General features: G+C 37.6%; 1 protein-coding gene across 12 annotated transcripts in view; it reads right to left on the minus strand.

Annotated features, from left to right (window-relative positions):
• Positions 1-18057, minus strand: part of GAB1 (GRB2 associated binding protein 1) — a 96653-nt gene that overhangs the window by 9385 nt on the left and 69211 nt on the right. For 8 of the 12 annotated variants that reach the window (XM_041411968.1, XM_041411967.1, XM_041411973.1 and 5 more), the window contains exons 4-7: positions 16579-16659; positions 11804-12405; positions 9861-9946; positions 9351-9654 (exon numbers count right to left, since the gene is read on the minus strand). In XM_041411968.1, coding sequence (XP_041267902.1) covers positions 9351-9654; positions 9861-9946; positions 11804-12405; positions 16579-16659 — 1073 coding nt within the window. Of the gene's footprint in view, positions 1-7161; positions 8083-9350; positions 9655-9860; positions 9947-11803; positions 12406-16578; positions 16660-18057 lie in introns of those variants that run through there. The other 4 variants (XM_041411969.1, XM_041411974.1, XM_041411979.1 and 1 more) reach the window with 3 other exon arrangements.

An 18057-nucleotide genomic window follows, 5' to 3' on the forward strand; every position in this document is an offset into this window, starting at 1 on the left:
ATAATACAGAGATAAGTTCAAGGAACTCAAGGCTGTAACTCGTTATTTCTCTTTCTGTTAATGATACTACATGGTCTAGCACAGCCAACCTTTCTGAACTGGTATTTGCCCCATTTGTAAAACATGGCTATTATGTAACTGCCTGCTTCCCACTTAATTTAGCACTTACCAACCACTCAGATTTTCAGAAGAGCTATACAACTACATGTCCCTTTAATACTTCTACAACAGAAAATAACATACAGAACTCACTGAGCTTTCATCTCTTGCTGCTGGAAGACTGTTCAATCTCAATAAATTTGGTGGCAAACCAGCTTGCTGCTACCAACCAGCCAGGATAATGCAATTCTTCACGTTTAATATGTCACAGAGAATTAAAATACTTGTGCAGAGTGTTTTCTTTTTTCTTCCTACAAAACAAAAAAACCCAAATGCCTAATCTCTGTTGAGGAGCTTATACTTTGCAACAGGAAAGACCTGACACCAGGCAAAGGAAAAGAGGGGGGGGGATCAAAATCACAAATCTGAGGTTACCTATTTGTGTAACTGCAGAATTCTTTCATCCTGTTTTTGCTCATTTAAGAAGATAAAGTGACATGAGCCAGGACACTGAAAGCCCTTAATAATATCCCTTACTGCTTTCAAAAGACAATTTTCCCCAGGAGCACATCCCTGTATCTCTGAAAAGCAACAAACTGATTAAAATATGGAGGGGAAAGTGCTTCCTACCTGTACAGCAGGCTGGTCTTCCACATCTGTTCTATCCACAAATACTCACTAAAGTGTCACAGGGCTATTCTTCAAATCAGTGTAGTGACAATGTAGGGCTCTATGGAGAGCCTGGCTCCATACAGCATTCCAACACCAGCAATACTGAGGAACACATTTCCTGTGGTTCCCACAGACCCATATTTACCTCATCTTAGGAAAGATAATACTTTTAACTTACACACCTATTCTGGGAAAGATAAATCTGGGTAAAGGAAAAAAAAAGTTTTATTTATGCAATTCAATTTTTTTCTAACTAAAAAGGAAATAAATGTTGCAACACCACTGTATGCAAATCTACATGGGGAAAAAAAACCCCAAAACCAAATAAATTATGTCAAGTGAAACCAACCAAACAAGAAGTGAAAATTAGATGTTTTTATTGTTCTATTAAGTCACCACTTGTAAAATGCAAAATGCTACAGCCAGGAGACAGAAGCTCAGCTTCTGCATGTTCTATCAGACTCTGCAAGGGCACTCTGAGCTCAAAAATCACTAATGAAATCTATTTTTCTAACAAATGGCTGCTTGTACAAAGTGCCAGGCAGAGCAGGCGATTATGCTGTGGCACTGGAGCGCACTCAGCTGCATGAATTCTGCTCCTGGTATTTGTGTCATGCCAATGCTGCCTTTGTCTGTGAAGTCACCAGGAGAAGAGTCCATTTGATATGTCTGAGTTCATTTCAAACAATGGTTTAAACTGAAAAATCCTTTTTGGTTTTTGCATTGGCTCTTGTTTTCCGTAGAACACTTGGAATATAATATTGGGGCGGGGGAAGTTGTCCCACTGTAGTAAATTCCTGCCTAATGTTTTTGGTTTTGAGAACACAATGCTGAAGAGATTAATTTGTTCTCAGACTATTGCCTTGAAACACCAGAACTAAACATGATTTCTGTTAAGGACACTTCTTTCCTGACTGGATGCTTGCTCCATGGCTTGCTGGCAAGGGATTTCAAGTCAGGAAATTGCAAACATCCTCGCAAAAGAGGCCAACTCTTCCATTTAAATACCAGGTATTTAGGGCTTAAAATTTTAAGGCAAATATACTAATGTAACATAAAAGTTGAGAAATGTATTATCTGTTTCCCAGCCAACAGGACTAATCTAATGCTTATGAGACAAGCAGATCATATGTAGGAATGCTAGAGCAGTGCTGTGCTTGGGATAGGAGGGGGAGAGCAAAAGGAGAAACCAGCCACATAAGTGCATGGTGTCCACACAAAAGTACTTTCAGAGAGAAATCACTAACCACAGTTCCTTGTTTCCATCAACAAAATACATATCTTGACCCCTTTCCTTTGTAATTAGATGAAACTGAAATTTGCACTGAGGTCCAAGAATTCCTGTACTCAGAATCACTGTAGATTTTTCCTCAAAAACCAAGGCTGAAATTCACTGTCTTGCTTCCAAAGAGTTTATTATTTGGTTTTCAATTCTGCAGAGTAAACTCCTGCTTTTTTTCTCTTCCTCTTCCTCACCCAAGTGAACCCTGATTCCCAAGTACATGGTCTTCAACACAGAGCTCTACAAATATCCTGAATTTTTTTTGATCTCTGTTTTTGTAAGACTGTTTCCTGCCAAGGTACTTGTAATCAGAAACATGTATTTAGTTATACAAGATTCAAATGGATTTCCGTAATAGTATCCACCAACAACTAGGAATATCAATAATGTGCTTTGTGCTGGTTGGGGATAAGATACGAATGCTGATAACTATGGTCTCTTTAGGACAATAAAAAACAAACTGAAATCAACTTATTCTTCAATGTCATGAAATATAAAAAGCAGTCACATAAAGAATTGCTCTTCAGTCTTCTCAGACATCTTTATCCCCTCAAAATAACTTTTTACAGCAAACTGGTAATTTGAATGCTACAGAAACTAAGAATGAATTGGAAAAAACAAATCTAACTGGATATGACAGCTAACATTCACTGGTATTTCTAAAATATTTGGCAAATGCTATAAAACTAGTCAGAGAATGCCAAATGCCATAAAACTACTCAGTGAATACCAAAGCTATTAATCATCAAAATACTATTTGACTACTCTAATTTGTGAGTAACTCTACATGTCTATATTTTTAAAGCCCCCAAAACATGATGAACTAAGAGCATTCAATAACAAAGACTGTTTTAAAACCTAAGCACGGTGTTCTGGAGTATTTATTGATTAGCAGTTTAATGCTGCACTAAGATTTGCAAAGTCCAAAAGACTTCAAAAATAAAACACAGAAAAAAATAACAAAATTTAAATTATTTAGCGGAAAACTAAAGATTAACATTAAACCTATTACAAAGTAATGGAATAGCATGACACTATGTGCATTAAAAACTATGTTTTCTTGAAAAAAGTGATAAAAGAAAGCAAAGAAAAGAAAAATTTTATGAAGAGAATTAAAAATAGGGCATTTTTACCCCTGTTCTCTTGTTCATGCTCTACCTCATATCTTTGGAGTTTAAAATTACCTAAAAAAAAAAAAAAATCCCTAGCCCTAATCTCTTAATTTAATCATCCCCAGCACTAGTATCAGAGTAACTTACTGCAGTTTGTCTTTAGAAAACTGGCATGTTTAATTTTTTTGCAACCATTGTGTCCAGCAAATCACAGCTTCCTCTGCAGCTGTGATACAGCCATCCAAATGAAATCTTTATTGAAATTATTTGCTGTTTCAAAGTTTTAAAAGACAAATCACAGCTGCAAGTTAAGGACTGGTACATCACAGCAAGGAGTTATTTAAAGCCGTTAAGCAAAAACTAGACTTGTACAAGTAATTTAGCACAGGCATGAAGGAAGTCTGATTTTCAGCTAAATGGGAGCTTGTGGAAGATCAAAGAAGAAAAAAAAATCAATAAATTTGTACTCAACTTGCTTTACAAACTCTGAGGAAGCACCAAAACATCCCCCAAAAGCTTAATTTTTTATAATTCCTAAATGGAATGAACAAGGGGTGTATTCTCTCTCCAAGAGAGAATAGAAGATAACATGCATGCATTTCTCAAAAGCAAAATGAACAATACTTCTCGTCAGAAAAGTAATCACAAAAGTTACAATTTCTTTTTCAACAGATCTTTAATTCAGTTCTTGCTGCAGACAGAAATCACCATTCTCGTATTTTCAATGCCTACTTGTCCTAAAGCCTCAGAACATAAATGAACATTTATTAAAGAACATGCAAGACAATGATGATAGTGTAGAATACTGAAATGTTGCCAGTTCCTAATTATTATTATTATTTTTAAAGAATTTTCAGTTCCTGTCATCACAAATGCTGTCAGTGTTTCTCTGAAGTTTTAAGGATGGTGTGGTGCTCCTACTGTATCACGACATGCAACATTTTCACAGTGTCCAACTTAAATATTTACATGTTTGAGTGTCTAACAAGGAAACTGTTCATCAGGCTATTTATAGCTACCTTCATGATTAATGAGGGTTCTTAATTTCCTTAACAACTACCTACTTTGCCTGAGATTTGTAGAGCATCACGCTACACTGCAACAATGGATCATTATTCCAGTCATCCAGAAGCATCACACTAGGTCCTGTGGGGACCAGAATGTGGCAGATGCTTCCTGCCACAGGAACGCTCTGTACACAATTACCTTTTCAAAGTGGGCCTGGGCTCTTTTATAAAGAAAACTGGAATTCTCTGTGAAGTTAATCCATTTGGGAAATGCTTCTGAGGAGTGGTGGCAAAGATACAGCCACATTTTTAGAAGTAATCCACATATTTGAGGTTTAACCACACAGATGATGTCTTTTAACATATTAAATGAAAAAAAAAATGATGACAAAGGCAAGCAGATAATTTTTTAAAACATTTTTAAAAAACGATTAAACAATTAAACATTTTTAATCACGATTTCCAACTCCATGACAATTTTCTTGTTCTCTCTTGGTTTCTTTTGTTTGTTTTCTTGTTTTCAAGCTGCAACTGGGTACTTTCTTGGCATGAAAATAAGTGCATCACGCACTGTCTCTAAATCCAAGTTTACCACATGCTGTGCTGAAAATTACCAGGGCCAAGCAGCAGTCCTTTTAAAAGGCAGTCATGTGGACCTAAGTTGTAGGAAGCCTCTCAGATTAAATGCTGATACATTTTTGTTGAAATATTAGCCATCAAAAAACAAACAAACAAACAAACAACCCACCAAAAAACAAACAAAAAAACCCCCCAAGCACCACACTAACTATTGGTTATTTTTGCTATTAGCAAAATAATCTGTGCTGCCCAATCCAAAACTAGGACTGAAAATATTGCTCAAAATAATCTTGAATGCAATTAAAGCCTAACAACATTTGGACAAACAGAGTTTCTATTCAAGACTAATGAAGTACCATGTTGTAAGCTGGGAATTCTAAATTCTGTATTGCCTATGTCAGCAATTTGCTGAGTGATCCTGAGGGCATTGCTCTATCTTAGCTCCCCATGACTCAGGACTAGGACCTGAACTAAATGGAGCTCTCTCAGAAAGTGCTTTTAAGTAGTATTGATCAAAAACTTTACAAAAATGACATTTGCATTCATTCATTCATACAGTACAATCATATACTATACTCAAATGAATAAGATTTAACTTTTGACTTTCATTTTATCATGGCCATTGTTAGTTCAGCCATATGCCCACTGTTCATATATTTCTTTTCAGAATCTTCAAAAGCCCACTTTGGTAGAAATGTGCTTTAACACACAAAAAAACGAAGTTACCAATTAAATGTCAGCTGGGCATCAAGCTGAGATTTTGAGGAAGTAAACTCCACCATTGCCAGTTCCATTGCTGACTTTACACTTCGATTCAGATATTGAAAAACTGCATTTTATCAGTCAAGATGACAAGCACATATTTCTTAAGAGACTTCAACCTTACAGATGAGATGATGTTACATAGCTATAAGGACTTTCTCTGTACAGCTCTTAAACTGTTAAATAAAACAAAAAAAGTCTGGTTTTGTAGTTGTTTGGTCTTAAAGTCTTGTTTTAATATGAAATACCCCTCTGCCCTAGCCATGGAAACAAATCCCGGGGCAGGAGAGGGTCACTGTCATGCCCAGAGGTTCACAGAGACCCCCATCTCTCAAATGCTGCACCACTCAAATGCTTCCTCCTGACCCATAAAAAACAATTCACATCTTTTTAATTTTATTTTTGACCACAAACTTTTCACTTGAAAAGAGAACCTGGTTGTTCTTTGCTGCCTAATCTGTCTAAGGAGTCCTCCTTCACCTCACAGCATTTGGGTACCTTCAATTCTACTGCTCCTTCTTGGACAAACAGTATTTTGAAGAAGGCATGTCACCATCACAACAAATGTCACTTTTGCTCTGTGGCAGAACCAGTCACTGTCTTTGAATAATTCAGAGAGCAAAACCCATCTGCCTGGGTGGATGCAATATTTTTTCTGCTTGAAGCCTTTTACCAGCAAACGCACTTCCAGTTTAGCATCAGGACTACATGCAGTTGTGGCAAGCTAAAGCAGCCAAAAAGCATAAACACAAAAATGAATATAGCCAATGGTCCTCCATAACTAAAGAAACAGTACTCTGAAAAAAACCAAATTAAAAAATAGATTATTTTTGTCATTCAATTACAAGTGAATGCAGAAAAGCACCTGCCAAACATTCTCCATTTTGTCCCAAGCAATACATCACTTATTTTTTGGTATTCTTTAAAGAACAAGTAAAATGTTTTGATTCAAGTTATTGGGGCAGAGAGACAATACCATGTTTTGAAATTCCTTTCAAGACTTCCAGAAAGTACTGGAAGCTCCCCATATTTACAGAAGCAGCTGTGAGTTAGAGAAATGAAACTACACAAATCTATATTGTAATCTCAAAGCTATAAATACTTTTATTCATTATTATTTTTTAACCCACTTTCTGAAACAAAGGTCTCCTAGAGATCAGTGGAAAAAGAAACAGACTGGGGAGATCAAAGAGTCTAAGACTGTAAGCAGCAAGCTCTTAAAATAAAGGAAAAGAGACGCTAAACACATATATTTGACAACAAAAAGCAGTGTATCCTTCCTTTATGTGCTGGTTTCACTGCATTATCCCTTTGTCAAATGCATTTTTAGCACTGGGTATAACAAATTTCCCTGGCCCACAGAAACATGACTGACCTAAAGCTAAAGCTCATGTGAAAGGTGTTGATGGTATTTCTAATAGCTTCCAAAAAGCTTGGAGGCAGTGCAAACACTGTTTTTGCAGCAATCTGTAACCAATAAAAAAAAAAAAGACAGAGCAGCTTCTTCTGACAGAACATGAAATGTGCCCTCATAACACCTTATCCCCAACACACCTCATCTCTGCAGTATTTTAGAGATCATCTTTTGGAGAAGCACCAGCGGTCTTCAACAGATGTTCTTGAACCAAGAACCATCTTGGCATATTAAATCCCCTCAACATTTATAGGAGAGATAGCCTGAAGGTAAATATTTTAAGTTCCATTTCCTCCCCTTCTGTGTTTGCCAAAGATTTATTGAACACACAGGCCTACCTGACACTTCCTATGCACTAATTTGTAGCAGAAGAGCATTGTAATACATTTACATAAACAGAAACAACCTGATAACAGAAGCTGCTACAAGAACTTGAAAGCTGAAGAAGCAACACAGAAGAATATAAAGCACACCATCGTTTTAGTTAGGTAAAGATCCACTTAAACAAGGGGTTTACATAATTTAATTCAAAGGAACCCACAGTTTTATTTTCCCAAAGGTATACCTCGAAGGAGTTACTTGTGTAGAAATCTCAATTACTGAAACGGGAATATATCACCATTCCAATGTGTCATCAGATCTGTTCTTCACAACAATGGAAAACTTGCAGTGGTGCATTTGATAAAATTAGAGTGAGGTAGTGTCTGTGTGTGTGCTACTAAGATAAAACCCTCAGTGGTAAATCAGAATCATTACCATGCTTGGTGCTTGGCAGCTCAAGATACTCACAAAATTTTTTTCAGCCCCTAAGCACTATACCATATTTACTTTTAAGGATAGTTTTACTTTAAAATCACTTTCGTTTGTAAATTACATTAAGCAATCCTATTATTTTACAGTGATAACATTTTCCAAAAGTCTACAGGCAAAAATTTCATCCAGTAACTCTGCTTTAATTAAGAGGTATGTTAACACATCTTAAAGTCCTTTCCCTGGTGTTAGCTACATCTTTGTAGCTATAAGGCATTTGAGGACGGGAGCAAAGCAGAAGCCTTACATGCCACTTTCTAAATGTGAAACACGAATTCTGTTCCAAAAACAGAGGTCCAAGAGCAATGATGCTGCTCCAGCAAACATCTGTGTGGCGGCTTTGCGCTGTCAACAGCAAAAGTGAGATGCTTTTCAACACATACATTTATTACTTTTGAAGGTCAAACATTTTTTCAGTAAAATACACAAACTGGCCGGTCTGGTAAAATATTTTAAATTGGTTCAGTTCAGTTCAGTTTATTCTGAGAATGTTTTCCATTATCAACTTTCATCAATCTCTTCCTCTCCAGTATTTCTTAAGAACCAAACAAAACTGCTGTCTGATAACACAGAAACAATTAGACACAAGCAGAGGGCCAAAAATCTTTAAAAAGGCCATGCCTCAATTTTTGAAGATGGACAAGCAAAATGAGACATGGTGCTTTCCACTGCACACAGCTCATCTATCATAGTGATACTCTCTACTTTCCTTAATTACAGACAGTTTTCACTTAGTGGTAAAAATACTAATTTAAAGATTTAATTAGTGAATATTTTGGATCGTCTGAATATTAGCCATTATACTTTCCCACAATGAAGCCAGCCATTGTCAATGTAACATTTTCTAGTACATAAGATTAAAAATAGGACTTACTCAAATGCAAAATAGGGCAGACATTTGACCTAATATTCTTTAGTTCCCTCTTCTACAAGAAAGTTAGTTATCTTGTCTCAAAAACTTAGTAGGGAAACAAGTTCTTTAAGCATTTGCCTGTATTTGAATTAGATGGCTGATAAAACATTTTAGATAAACTGGAAAATCCAAGCTATTTATTAGGGATTCTCTATATGAGTATCTCTTCTAGACACATTGCAACCCAATCATCTTGGTTCCTTAAGAACTCTGGTCACCCAAATAATCCTTATTTCAAGGAAAAATAAACACATTATGTGCCAGATTTTAGACATTAATTTTTTATGATAGATTCAAAGGGGCCCTCTAAAATGATTATGTGTGCTGATCCTGTACCAAGCATTGTTATGGCTATAAATTTGTGTTCTACCCAATGCCTTGTGTTGTCTCTCTGCATCACGAGTGTCTTCTATATACAAGGACACACTTCTGAATCTTAGGAATTCAGTGTCATTTTTTTCATTAGTAAGTATGGCAATAAAATCTAAACCTATGCTTTTATTTGGCATTGTTATTGCGGTGTTTCAATAATGTTAGAAATAATGCTAGGGCTCCTCTGTGATTTGGTTATTTCATAGGACAAAAATTATTTCTAAAATACTTTCTAAAAACATGATAATTTTCCTCTGAGCAGAAGTTGAGAGAGCTATGTTATTTTCTTAGATGATAAAAATTAGGTTTTCTTGGAGGTTTTCCTCACCTTTTCTGTCTGGTTTGAGGTTCCGATCCACTGGCGGTGGCTCACATTCTGCAGCAGGTACCGACCGTCTGGGAGGGGTCTTTGGGCTGGACCTGAAACCCATGTGAGCAGGAGGAGGGACTTGCATTCCAAACAATGGAAAATCAAACGTGCCAGGTATCATTGGTACATAGTTTGTTTCCTGGATGGGTTCAGTGAAGCTGCTGGAATGCTGTCGTGGAGGAGAGTTGGGATTCATTGGGACATAATTTTCATCTAGTTCTTCACTTGAAACACTTCCCATTGTCAACATGCTTCTGTTTTTCTAGAATTAACATATATTTCCTTTAACAAAATAAGTTATGCAATCAGCTGTGAATCATATGAGTCTTTTAACCTAATCTACTCAGATTAATGTATTCTATAGAAAGTGAAAAATGACAAACACTGCACAGCTTGCTTTCTTACACAGGAACAAAGAGCATTCAATCACTGTCACTGTTGCCTCTCATCAGATCAAGTCATACTTACAAAGTGGTTATGGAAGCCCTCCAATGAATTAGATCTGTCATTTGGAAACGTTCGTGGAATATCATAACAATCTTGAGAACTAATTTCTGAAGAAACAAGAAGAGAAAGTGGCTATTTATCATCCCTGTTCCTGTAACTTGGCACAGGCATCCAGAGTCTATTGTTATTTACTGTCTGCTTCTGAAAGTACACAAACACACATCGTGAAGCTGTGGCCCCTAGATATACCTATATTTGAAAGGACTGTGTTCACAAACAACCTTAGCACTCATCAGTTACAACTTGAAGCACTCACAGTGGCATTTTTCCATGCAAGAAAAGAGAAATGAATTTTTGCTTTTAAAGAAGCAGCAGAATCTCTTGTTTAATTGAGCATGTGTAAGAACTTAGTGCAATCAGTGAGAATCTGTGCCCTCATGAAAAACCTAGTCTAAAATAAACAAACAACAGATGTCGTCTAATGTCTGGAAAAAAGTTTTCTGACTGATGTCCTTTGCTTGGAAAGTGCTGATTCAACAGGATTCCATCTGTTACAGGAACAGGTGAATCCCTTCTCCCCAGTGTGGTCTCCAGGGGCTTTCAGTTGGAGTGGACTGCTGCAAAAGCAAAGATCTCTCCCTTTTCAGAGTCCTGGCTCTTGGCAGTCCCACTAAGCAGCTCTGTGGCTGGTTCTTTGCCAGACAGTGGTCTTTGTGAGGCTCCTGGCTCCCAGGTGCTGCTCATCCATGCATGCAGCAGGCTGCTTTACCCTGTGGCAGGGATGCCCCTCCTCATGACACCAGCACAGAAACTAGGTAAAAACTGGATTTATCCCCACCTTGCCCTGAAAAACCTTTGAATTTTTTTAAGATTTTCACCACAGAGGAAAGATAAACAATTCTGCTCTTAAGTACCAAATTTAAACAATGTTTTCAGAAAGACTAATTTTCTTGAGGCAGACAATCTCAGATTCAGTATAGGAATACTCACCTATAAACTTAGCAAAATGAGTGTGGTGGATTTACATGGGAGAAAATACTACATGAGAGAAAATAAGCAAAGTAAACAAGGATCCTTCATAGTGTTCATTTGTAATTTTAAAACACTAACAACCACCTATATTTTATGCTCAGTCTACAAAATGAATGACAAATGGGACAATAGTATCTGAGCAACTGCATGATCCCATCTATTCTGTATACTGCTTCCTCTAAAAGCCTTGTATTCATCCCTCATTTCAAACAATTCTCCTTTAAAATCATCTGTAACATAAATATTGACTTACACAAATAAAAAATTTCACTTTAAATGCAACTCTAATACCTACCTGCTTCAGAAATCTGAAAGTGAACCCTTTGCCCAAGAGTGGTTAACAAGACAAATACACAGGACAGCACATCTGGAGTAGCAACATTTAGGTGGCCACAAGGAACAACTTTAATTTACTAAAAGACTGCAGTAAGCATATCTATCACATGGACAGAAAGAAAGGCTGGTGGCAATGATCATCAAATCAGGATTTATCTCAAAGCTCTGGGTATACAACACATCCTACTGATCTTCATGAAACAATTTCAGCTTCTGCAGATTGCACCACACTTCACTAAGCTCACTTTGGTCATCCTGAAAGACTGATAATGGTAGTATTGAATTGAGTTATATGAGCTTATTACCAAATAAATATGTCTCGATCTTCAAATATTTTTAGCCAAGGCTAAATGCCACAGTGCAATATACATCCCTTATGGATGTTCTGTGCTTTGCTGTTTTGATGGCTTCCTTTAAAAATCTCTGTTCCTCCTTCTAATATATTTTAAATATAGTGAACACAGACCACTTTGTGAGGAGCTAAACACTTGTTCCTACAGGCTAGAAATGCCCCTCACATTATTCAGCCCATTCGTATCATTCAGATGACATAGCTCAAGACAAAAATTCTGCAGGATAAAGCATGGAATGCTGACCTTTCCGGAAGACATTCAGATCTCCTGTTGAAATGGTGTTACTGCGCGAGGGTGGCACTCCTGCAGCGGGGATGCAGTAACTGCTGTCAGTGTCTGAAGCAGTGCGACTGATGCTACAGGTTTCCACAGGAGACCGATCCGCTGCCTGGTGAGGTTTGGGTGGCCGAGGTGGAGGGATGTCTGGAATAGTCTCCAGTTTTGAAGTCTGAGACAACGTTCCCTCTGGGAAAGTTCGTGGGATCTGATAAGTACCTCCGGGGGTGGGGGGAATATCATAGCTAATGGAGATGTGCCTCATTTGTACGTCTAATGACGTTACTGACGGGGTATTGAAAACATGTTGTTCTCCTTCGCCGTCAGTTCCAGATGGAGATGCTGCCTTTGGCAAAACATCCTGGGAGTAATTCCTAGGCAGGTTGTACAGGCTGGAGTCCGCCAGTGTCAGCGCGGAGCGGGAAGATGGGGAATCGTAGACGCCCTGCTGCGGGAAGAAGCCGTTCACAGTGTGCTTGCTCCCTGATACAGCAGGGTTTTTGTGGGAGGGCAGGTTATCATTGCAGTCTGTTTCTGAAGAGCTGGATTTTGCAGAGTCAGCAAGAGATCTACATGTGAGATTGTGAGATTAGAACGTTGATGAACACACAGAGAAAAACAAACATTGCAAATCATAAACACATTTATCATGTAACCAAGTGAAAAGTCTAACAGTGCCTTCCAATTTTTTTATTTTCATGTTTTTTAAAATGAGATGCAGGAACTCAATTATTAAACAAACAGAAGTACCTAGGCATCCTAAGTAACTACATTCATACAAATTCATTAATGTGAAATATATAGCACAACTGTGGAGCTTTACCAACAGCTTCAAAACAGGTTGATGTTTCATAAAGCAAGTGATTTTCAGGATGCCAGTTTGAAGCCAAGTTTGGGGGCTGGAGGTTTTTTGATCATTTTTTTAACCCATGCTGCAAACTAGCAACACTTTATTGGCACTGTTAAAGGTAAAAATAAGATGCTCAATTCTTGGACTTACAGTACTTGCTCATTATAATCATTATGAAAAAAATGTTAAGAGAAAAAATATGAATCCTTGTAACCCCCCTAAATGGGTGCCTGAAGTTATACTGACTATATCAAACCCATTTGAAATATGTAAGGAAAAAAAAATAAGAGATACAATCATAAATATGAGGAAAATAGTACGTTCTTTGAGGGGAAAATATCCATAGGTTGCATGTGCATCAGAGAGCTTTTGTCTTGAATGCAAATGAAGGCACTGTTGTTAGATAAAGCTGCAAAGCAGTTTACTTTTGATTTCTTAGGAAATTCTTTTATGAGAACAGCACTCATTAGTACTGGTACTAACCACTACCAGTAAACTTACAGGGAAAGTAACTACATTACAATAATTTGATTTCCTTTCTAAACCCCTTCATTTACTGTGCTCCAGGCAGAGAAATTCTGTTATCAGTCTGGCTCCTTGCTTAAATGAAAGTCAAAACAGTGGCAAAATACTAACACTGGAGATGTCAGTAGTTTAGTTAAGGAAGGCCATACACTTTTTGATCAAACATATCATATTTCCTATTTTCATTACCTCAATACCATACCATTGTGTTAATTTATACATGCATATGTAAATATTTCAGCATGCATGTGTATCAATGAATACCTGCAATATAATTCTTAGTAAGCTCTATTAAGCAATTGGACCACAGAGTTCCAAAAGTTTTGAGCAATAAAATACATAAAGTACACCCACTACCATAAGAAGCATTTCCCCCCTTATTTAACAGGCTCTGCACCTCAAAGTGATCACAACCAATACTTATTATTCACATTTCATTTGTCAATAAGTTTGTACAAAAATTTCTTAAGGGTCAGCTGGATTTATCTCCCAGAGTTCTGGCAACCTGAGGAAAAAGGACTCCAGTTAAGCTATTAATTTAGGTTCCCTCTCCAGTCATGAGAGTAATGGAGACTGTGTGAAACACAATCTGTTAGATATCCATCTAAACCCGATGAATTACCCCCGAAATGCCTCTCTGCCAGCTATCAGGGGAACCAACATGATCAGCTTGGAATAGACATCTGCACTCAAGACAAATGTCATTCACCTCACCTACTGGTTTTTGTTCTGTTTAACAGCAAAGATAGAATCTTCCATCAGGACAAGAGGCTTATGTCAGCTCTCATTCCAATTTCATCACCTTTTCCTATCAGTTTATTCTTATTGCTTTAGCATTTTTTTCCATTAGAAGAAGTATAGTTATTTTGCTCTGGTTACTATCTTAAACATAGATTTCAGTTTCTGTCACTGGTCAGAACTGGTTTCTAGGTAACTCTGAACTTTAATCTGCATTTAGTTTAATTGAAAAAAGAAGATAATTTTCTCATTATTTGTTCTTCGCATAACCAAGGAAGTAAAACTTCCTACATTCCTCATTATGCTGACCATGAATATATATTTCTCTTGTTTCTTAGCAGTTGCATCAGAGCTCTTTGCCTCAGAGCTTCAAAAATTCATGAACCACTAGAAGTTTAAAACACTTGCAAAATATAGAGCACATAGGACAGAACGAAGCACATGAGGTTACAGAGTGCATAACAGATTGTAAACACTGAGCTCAGGCCCTGCTGCAGCCCTTCCTCTTTATTCAAAGGATTGATTCAAGAGTGCCTCACTTTCTAGATGTACTCTCCTAGTTCTATGATACCCACTTAGACCAAACTCCCAGAAAAGGTCAAGCATTTTTCAAATATGGCAAGGATTGGGATCTTTAAATTTTATACTATAAAAATAAAGTGGGCAGTCTACAGAAGTTGGACATGGAAAATCAATTGCAGAGCCAAAGTTATTAGTTCCAGTCACTAGGATATACTTTAAAAGGAAAAAAATTCTAAAACTACAGGAATAAAACATAAACACTACATTTATCTCACAAAAACATGGAGGAATATATAACCAAAGCTCAAAAAGAAACAACAGCATATTTACAATGCCAGAGCCTAAGGATTACCCATGAAATGCAAGAAACAAATGCTATCCTTTTTAAATACAGGAGTTTTTCTGGGTCTAAGTGAATGATTACTTCTTTCTTGACCACAAGCACTTGTGCAAACAGAAGGCTTTCAAAAACCATGATACGTGAGGTAGCCAGGTCTGTCATTTGCTTAGCTGATCGCAACAACTTACATTTCTTATTACAAGAGGGCATTTCTGATTTAATTCACAATTTTGAAAGTAATCTTTTGGAATCAACATCATAGTCTACTGAAATAGTTTTCAAAATATGAATGGTGTTATGAATAAAAAGTTATCTATTTTTGTTTAAGGTTACAGAGCTAAAACCGGTCCTGACCTGAAAGGATGTTCACTAAGGAGGGGACCCGATGTGTTGGACAGAAAAGTAGGAATCTGCGAATCTCCCGTGAGGACGCAGTCCCCAGCTCTGCCTGCAGACCAGCGGACAGAGCTGCATCACCCTCCTGCTCTAGAAATCTGCTAATCTCCCGTGAGGACGAAGTCCCCAGCTCTGCCTGCAGACCAGCGGACAGAGCTGCATCACCCTCCTGCTCCGTGCCACTCTTGGGGACAGCGGCGGCGTGGGCGCAACCCGTTGATTTCTCCCCACCTGAGCTGAATCTCTTTAATAAAGGCATTAAAAAGGAAAAATATCTCCTGCCCATTTATTTCAAATGGGTTGTAAGCAATCTGATTTTGTACAACTGAAAGTTTGAAGACACTGTGAAACAAAGAAAGCAGTTTATGCCAAAATGAAGCCAGAGAATTCAGCCTCAGAATTTTAACTATTTTTAAAAGTCAGTATTAACCACTGATCATGATAAGAACACCATATATAATTCTGAAAATGTAGAGTGCATAGTTGAGTGCACAGGAGGAGACTGTACTCCTGTCTGGCATTTTGGTTTTTTTAATTACTTCTGTACTTCAGGAATTTTATTTTTTTTCCCTTTAGTACAGCTCAATAAAAAAATAATTGGCTTAAATATTCCATTAAATGGTTATTATGGTAAGTATTAAAGGGTTTTTACACCACCATTTAAAATAATGGCAAAGCTGGATGTAACACAATTATAATTCCTCACTTTATTAGCAGAGGAAGCCTATGACATGAATTCAGTGTAATCACACGTGTGCATCACATATGTGCAAATTATGGTGAGTGGCCAAACTACCCCTTACTCAGTGCTAGGACTGGCCATTTCCTTCCACATACCAAGAAAAGAAAACTGTCCAGCCTGTTGAGCTACAAGGAACGGACATTAAGACGCATGCAGAGGAGGTGGGGCAGTGAGGCAAGGGGAGCCCAGTAAAAAGCCAGCCTCCACGTTCTAAAAACCACTTTTTGACAGAGACCAAGGAAAAAGGTATATCAAGTGTTTTAGACTGAGGGGTAATAAACTCATTTTGAAAATAAAGTATTCAGGCTGGCTTGACCACTTGTTCTTTTCAGCTGATTCATCCACAGGATCAATATGACTGATTAAACAGACTATTATAAACAAAATGGCAGCAAAACTGCTCTTGTGTGCCAGCAATCTGGGACAGCAACAGCAAGCATAGAAAAAACAGGAAAAATAACATCCAGACCTCTTTTCAGAAAATGGAAGCAAAAGTTATATAGTTTTTCTGTTAAAACTCACGGAACACCATGCAAGATGAGTCTCAAACAAACAATATTTTCAGGCAAGTTAATGGCTCTGTGATTAATTTCTCACACGTGTTCCAAGAATGGCTACTATTCACTCACTGCAGTGGAATCTTTTTACTTTCAAAGTCTTCTAATAGCAGGTATTCCTGCCCTTCTTCTGAGAGAAAAGGTGACTCTTGGCTGGTTCATACACAGTAGGAAAGATGAGGAAGACAGCATTTAGTATTTCAGTACACCTATCAAATGAGCCAGAACAATAAGGGATTTGGAAGCAATGTTTGGCTGCGTTTTCTTATCTAGGATCCAAATACAACCTTAAAATCTCCCTAAATGCTACAGTGAAACAATGCTCTTTCTTAAGTCAGCAGTGATCAGAGCATGAAACTATTTTAGACGGCAGGTGATAGTTACAGTTGCAATTGCTGCATACAAGACATTCTCACAACAGCATGTGGTCACTCCATGACACTGTAATGGAACATTTAATAATTATTTTCTAGGTCTGAAACATTACAATTCTCCAAAATCCCAAAGAGGTGACTCAGATACATCTAGGCTTCACAGTGACCTATCTCACCCAGAAAAGAACCTCAAAACCTTGAAATAAAATTCAGTGGTTTCCAGGTTACCTGTAAAGTAACATGCAGAATCAGAATAGAAAATGTTCCCTCTGAATATTGGTAATTTTTAAGTCTAAAGGGAAAACATTTAAGTAACAGTAGCTGCCTGCTTAATTACAGCTATTCAACCTTGCACTTTACACTAAGTCTGTATGAAATACCCAGATAAATTGTTCCAAGCCTGGAAAATAGGAAAATGATGCAGCCATTTAATGTTTTTTCCTTGCCTGTAAGGATATGGATTGGGGTAGAGTGCACTCTTAGCAATGTGCTACCGAGATACACAAAGCTCCCATTCCATAGGAAAATGTCTATATGCTCTATACTCTGTCCCAAATCCAGCAGCTTACCTCCTTTACCAGAGATAAAACATAGGCAGTACTTTTAGGTGGAACTGAAAGTCCAGCACAATTGTTATTCTGAATTTTCATGATCACAGCCTTTTTAATGAAAGCACACAGCTTTTTAGTTACTTAGTTTATTTAGAAAATAAACTACGCTCATATAATCTCCAGTGTCAATGTCTTCAGCCATTCTTATATAACCATCATTTATTTAAACAATCTCTACACTCCCAAAGATTTTGTTCCATTCTTTCAGTTCACTAGGTATTTTATCGCCACTGGACCTTTTGCTTTCCCCAGTACCTTCTCCCCTGTGTCACCAGCGACTTCCTTGAGAAATTTTGCAGGTTTATCATGGACTCCATACTTTGCCACATTTTGTGGCCCCTTCTATGGTCTCCTTAGCCTCTACTTAACCCACACAACTGTGGAAGTCAGGTCAGAAACTCAATTACACATTCCAACCTTCATAATTCCTAAAAACACCTTCACGTTGCGGTGGTAAATCTCTGCTCTGAGCCTGTCCCTCACAGAAGCAAATGGGTACTCAGACACATTTCTGATAAGCTAGGATTGATGAAATCCTAGTCAGTTCCTCTGCCAAGCTGTTCTGG

Source organism: Onychostruthus taczanowskii, unplaced genomic scaffold (assembly GCF_017590055.1).
Source record: "Onychostruthus taczanowskii isolate IOZ18803 unplaced genomic scaffold, ASM1759005v1 scaffold38, whole genome shotgun sequence".
Taxonomy (NCBI): domain Eukaryota; kingdom Metazoa; phylum Chordata; class Aves; order Passeriformes; family Passeridae; genus Onychostruthus; species Onychostruthus taczanowskii.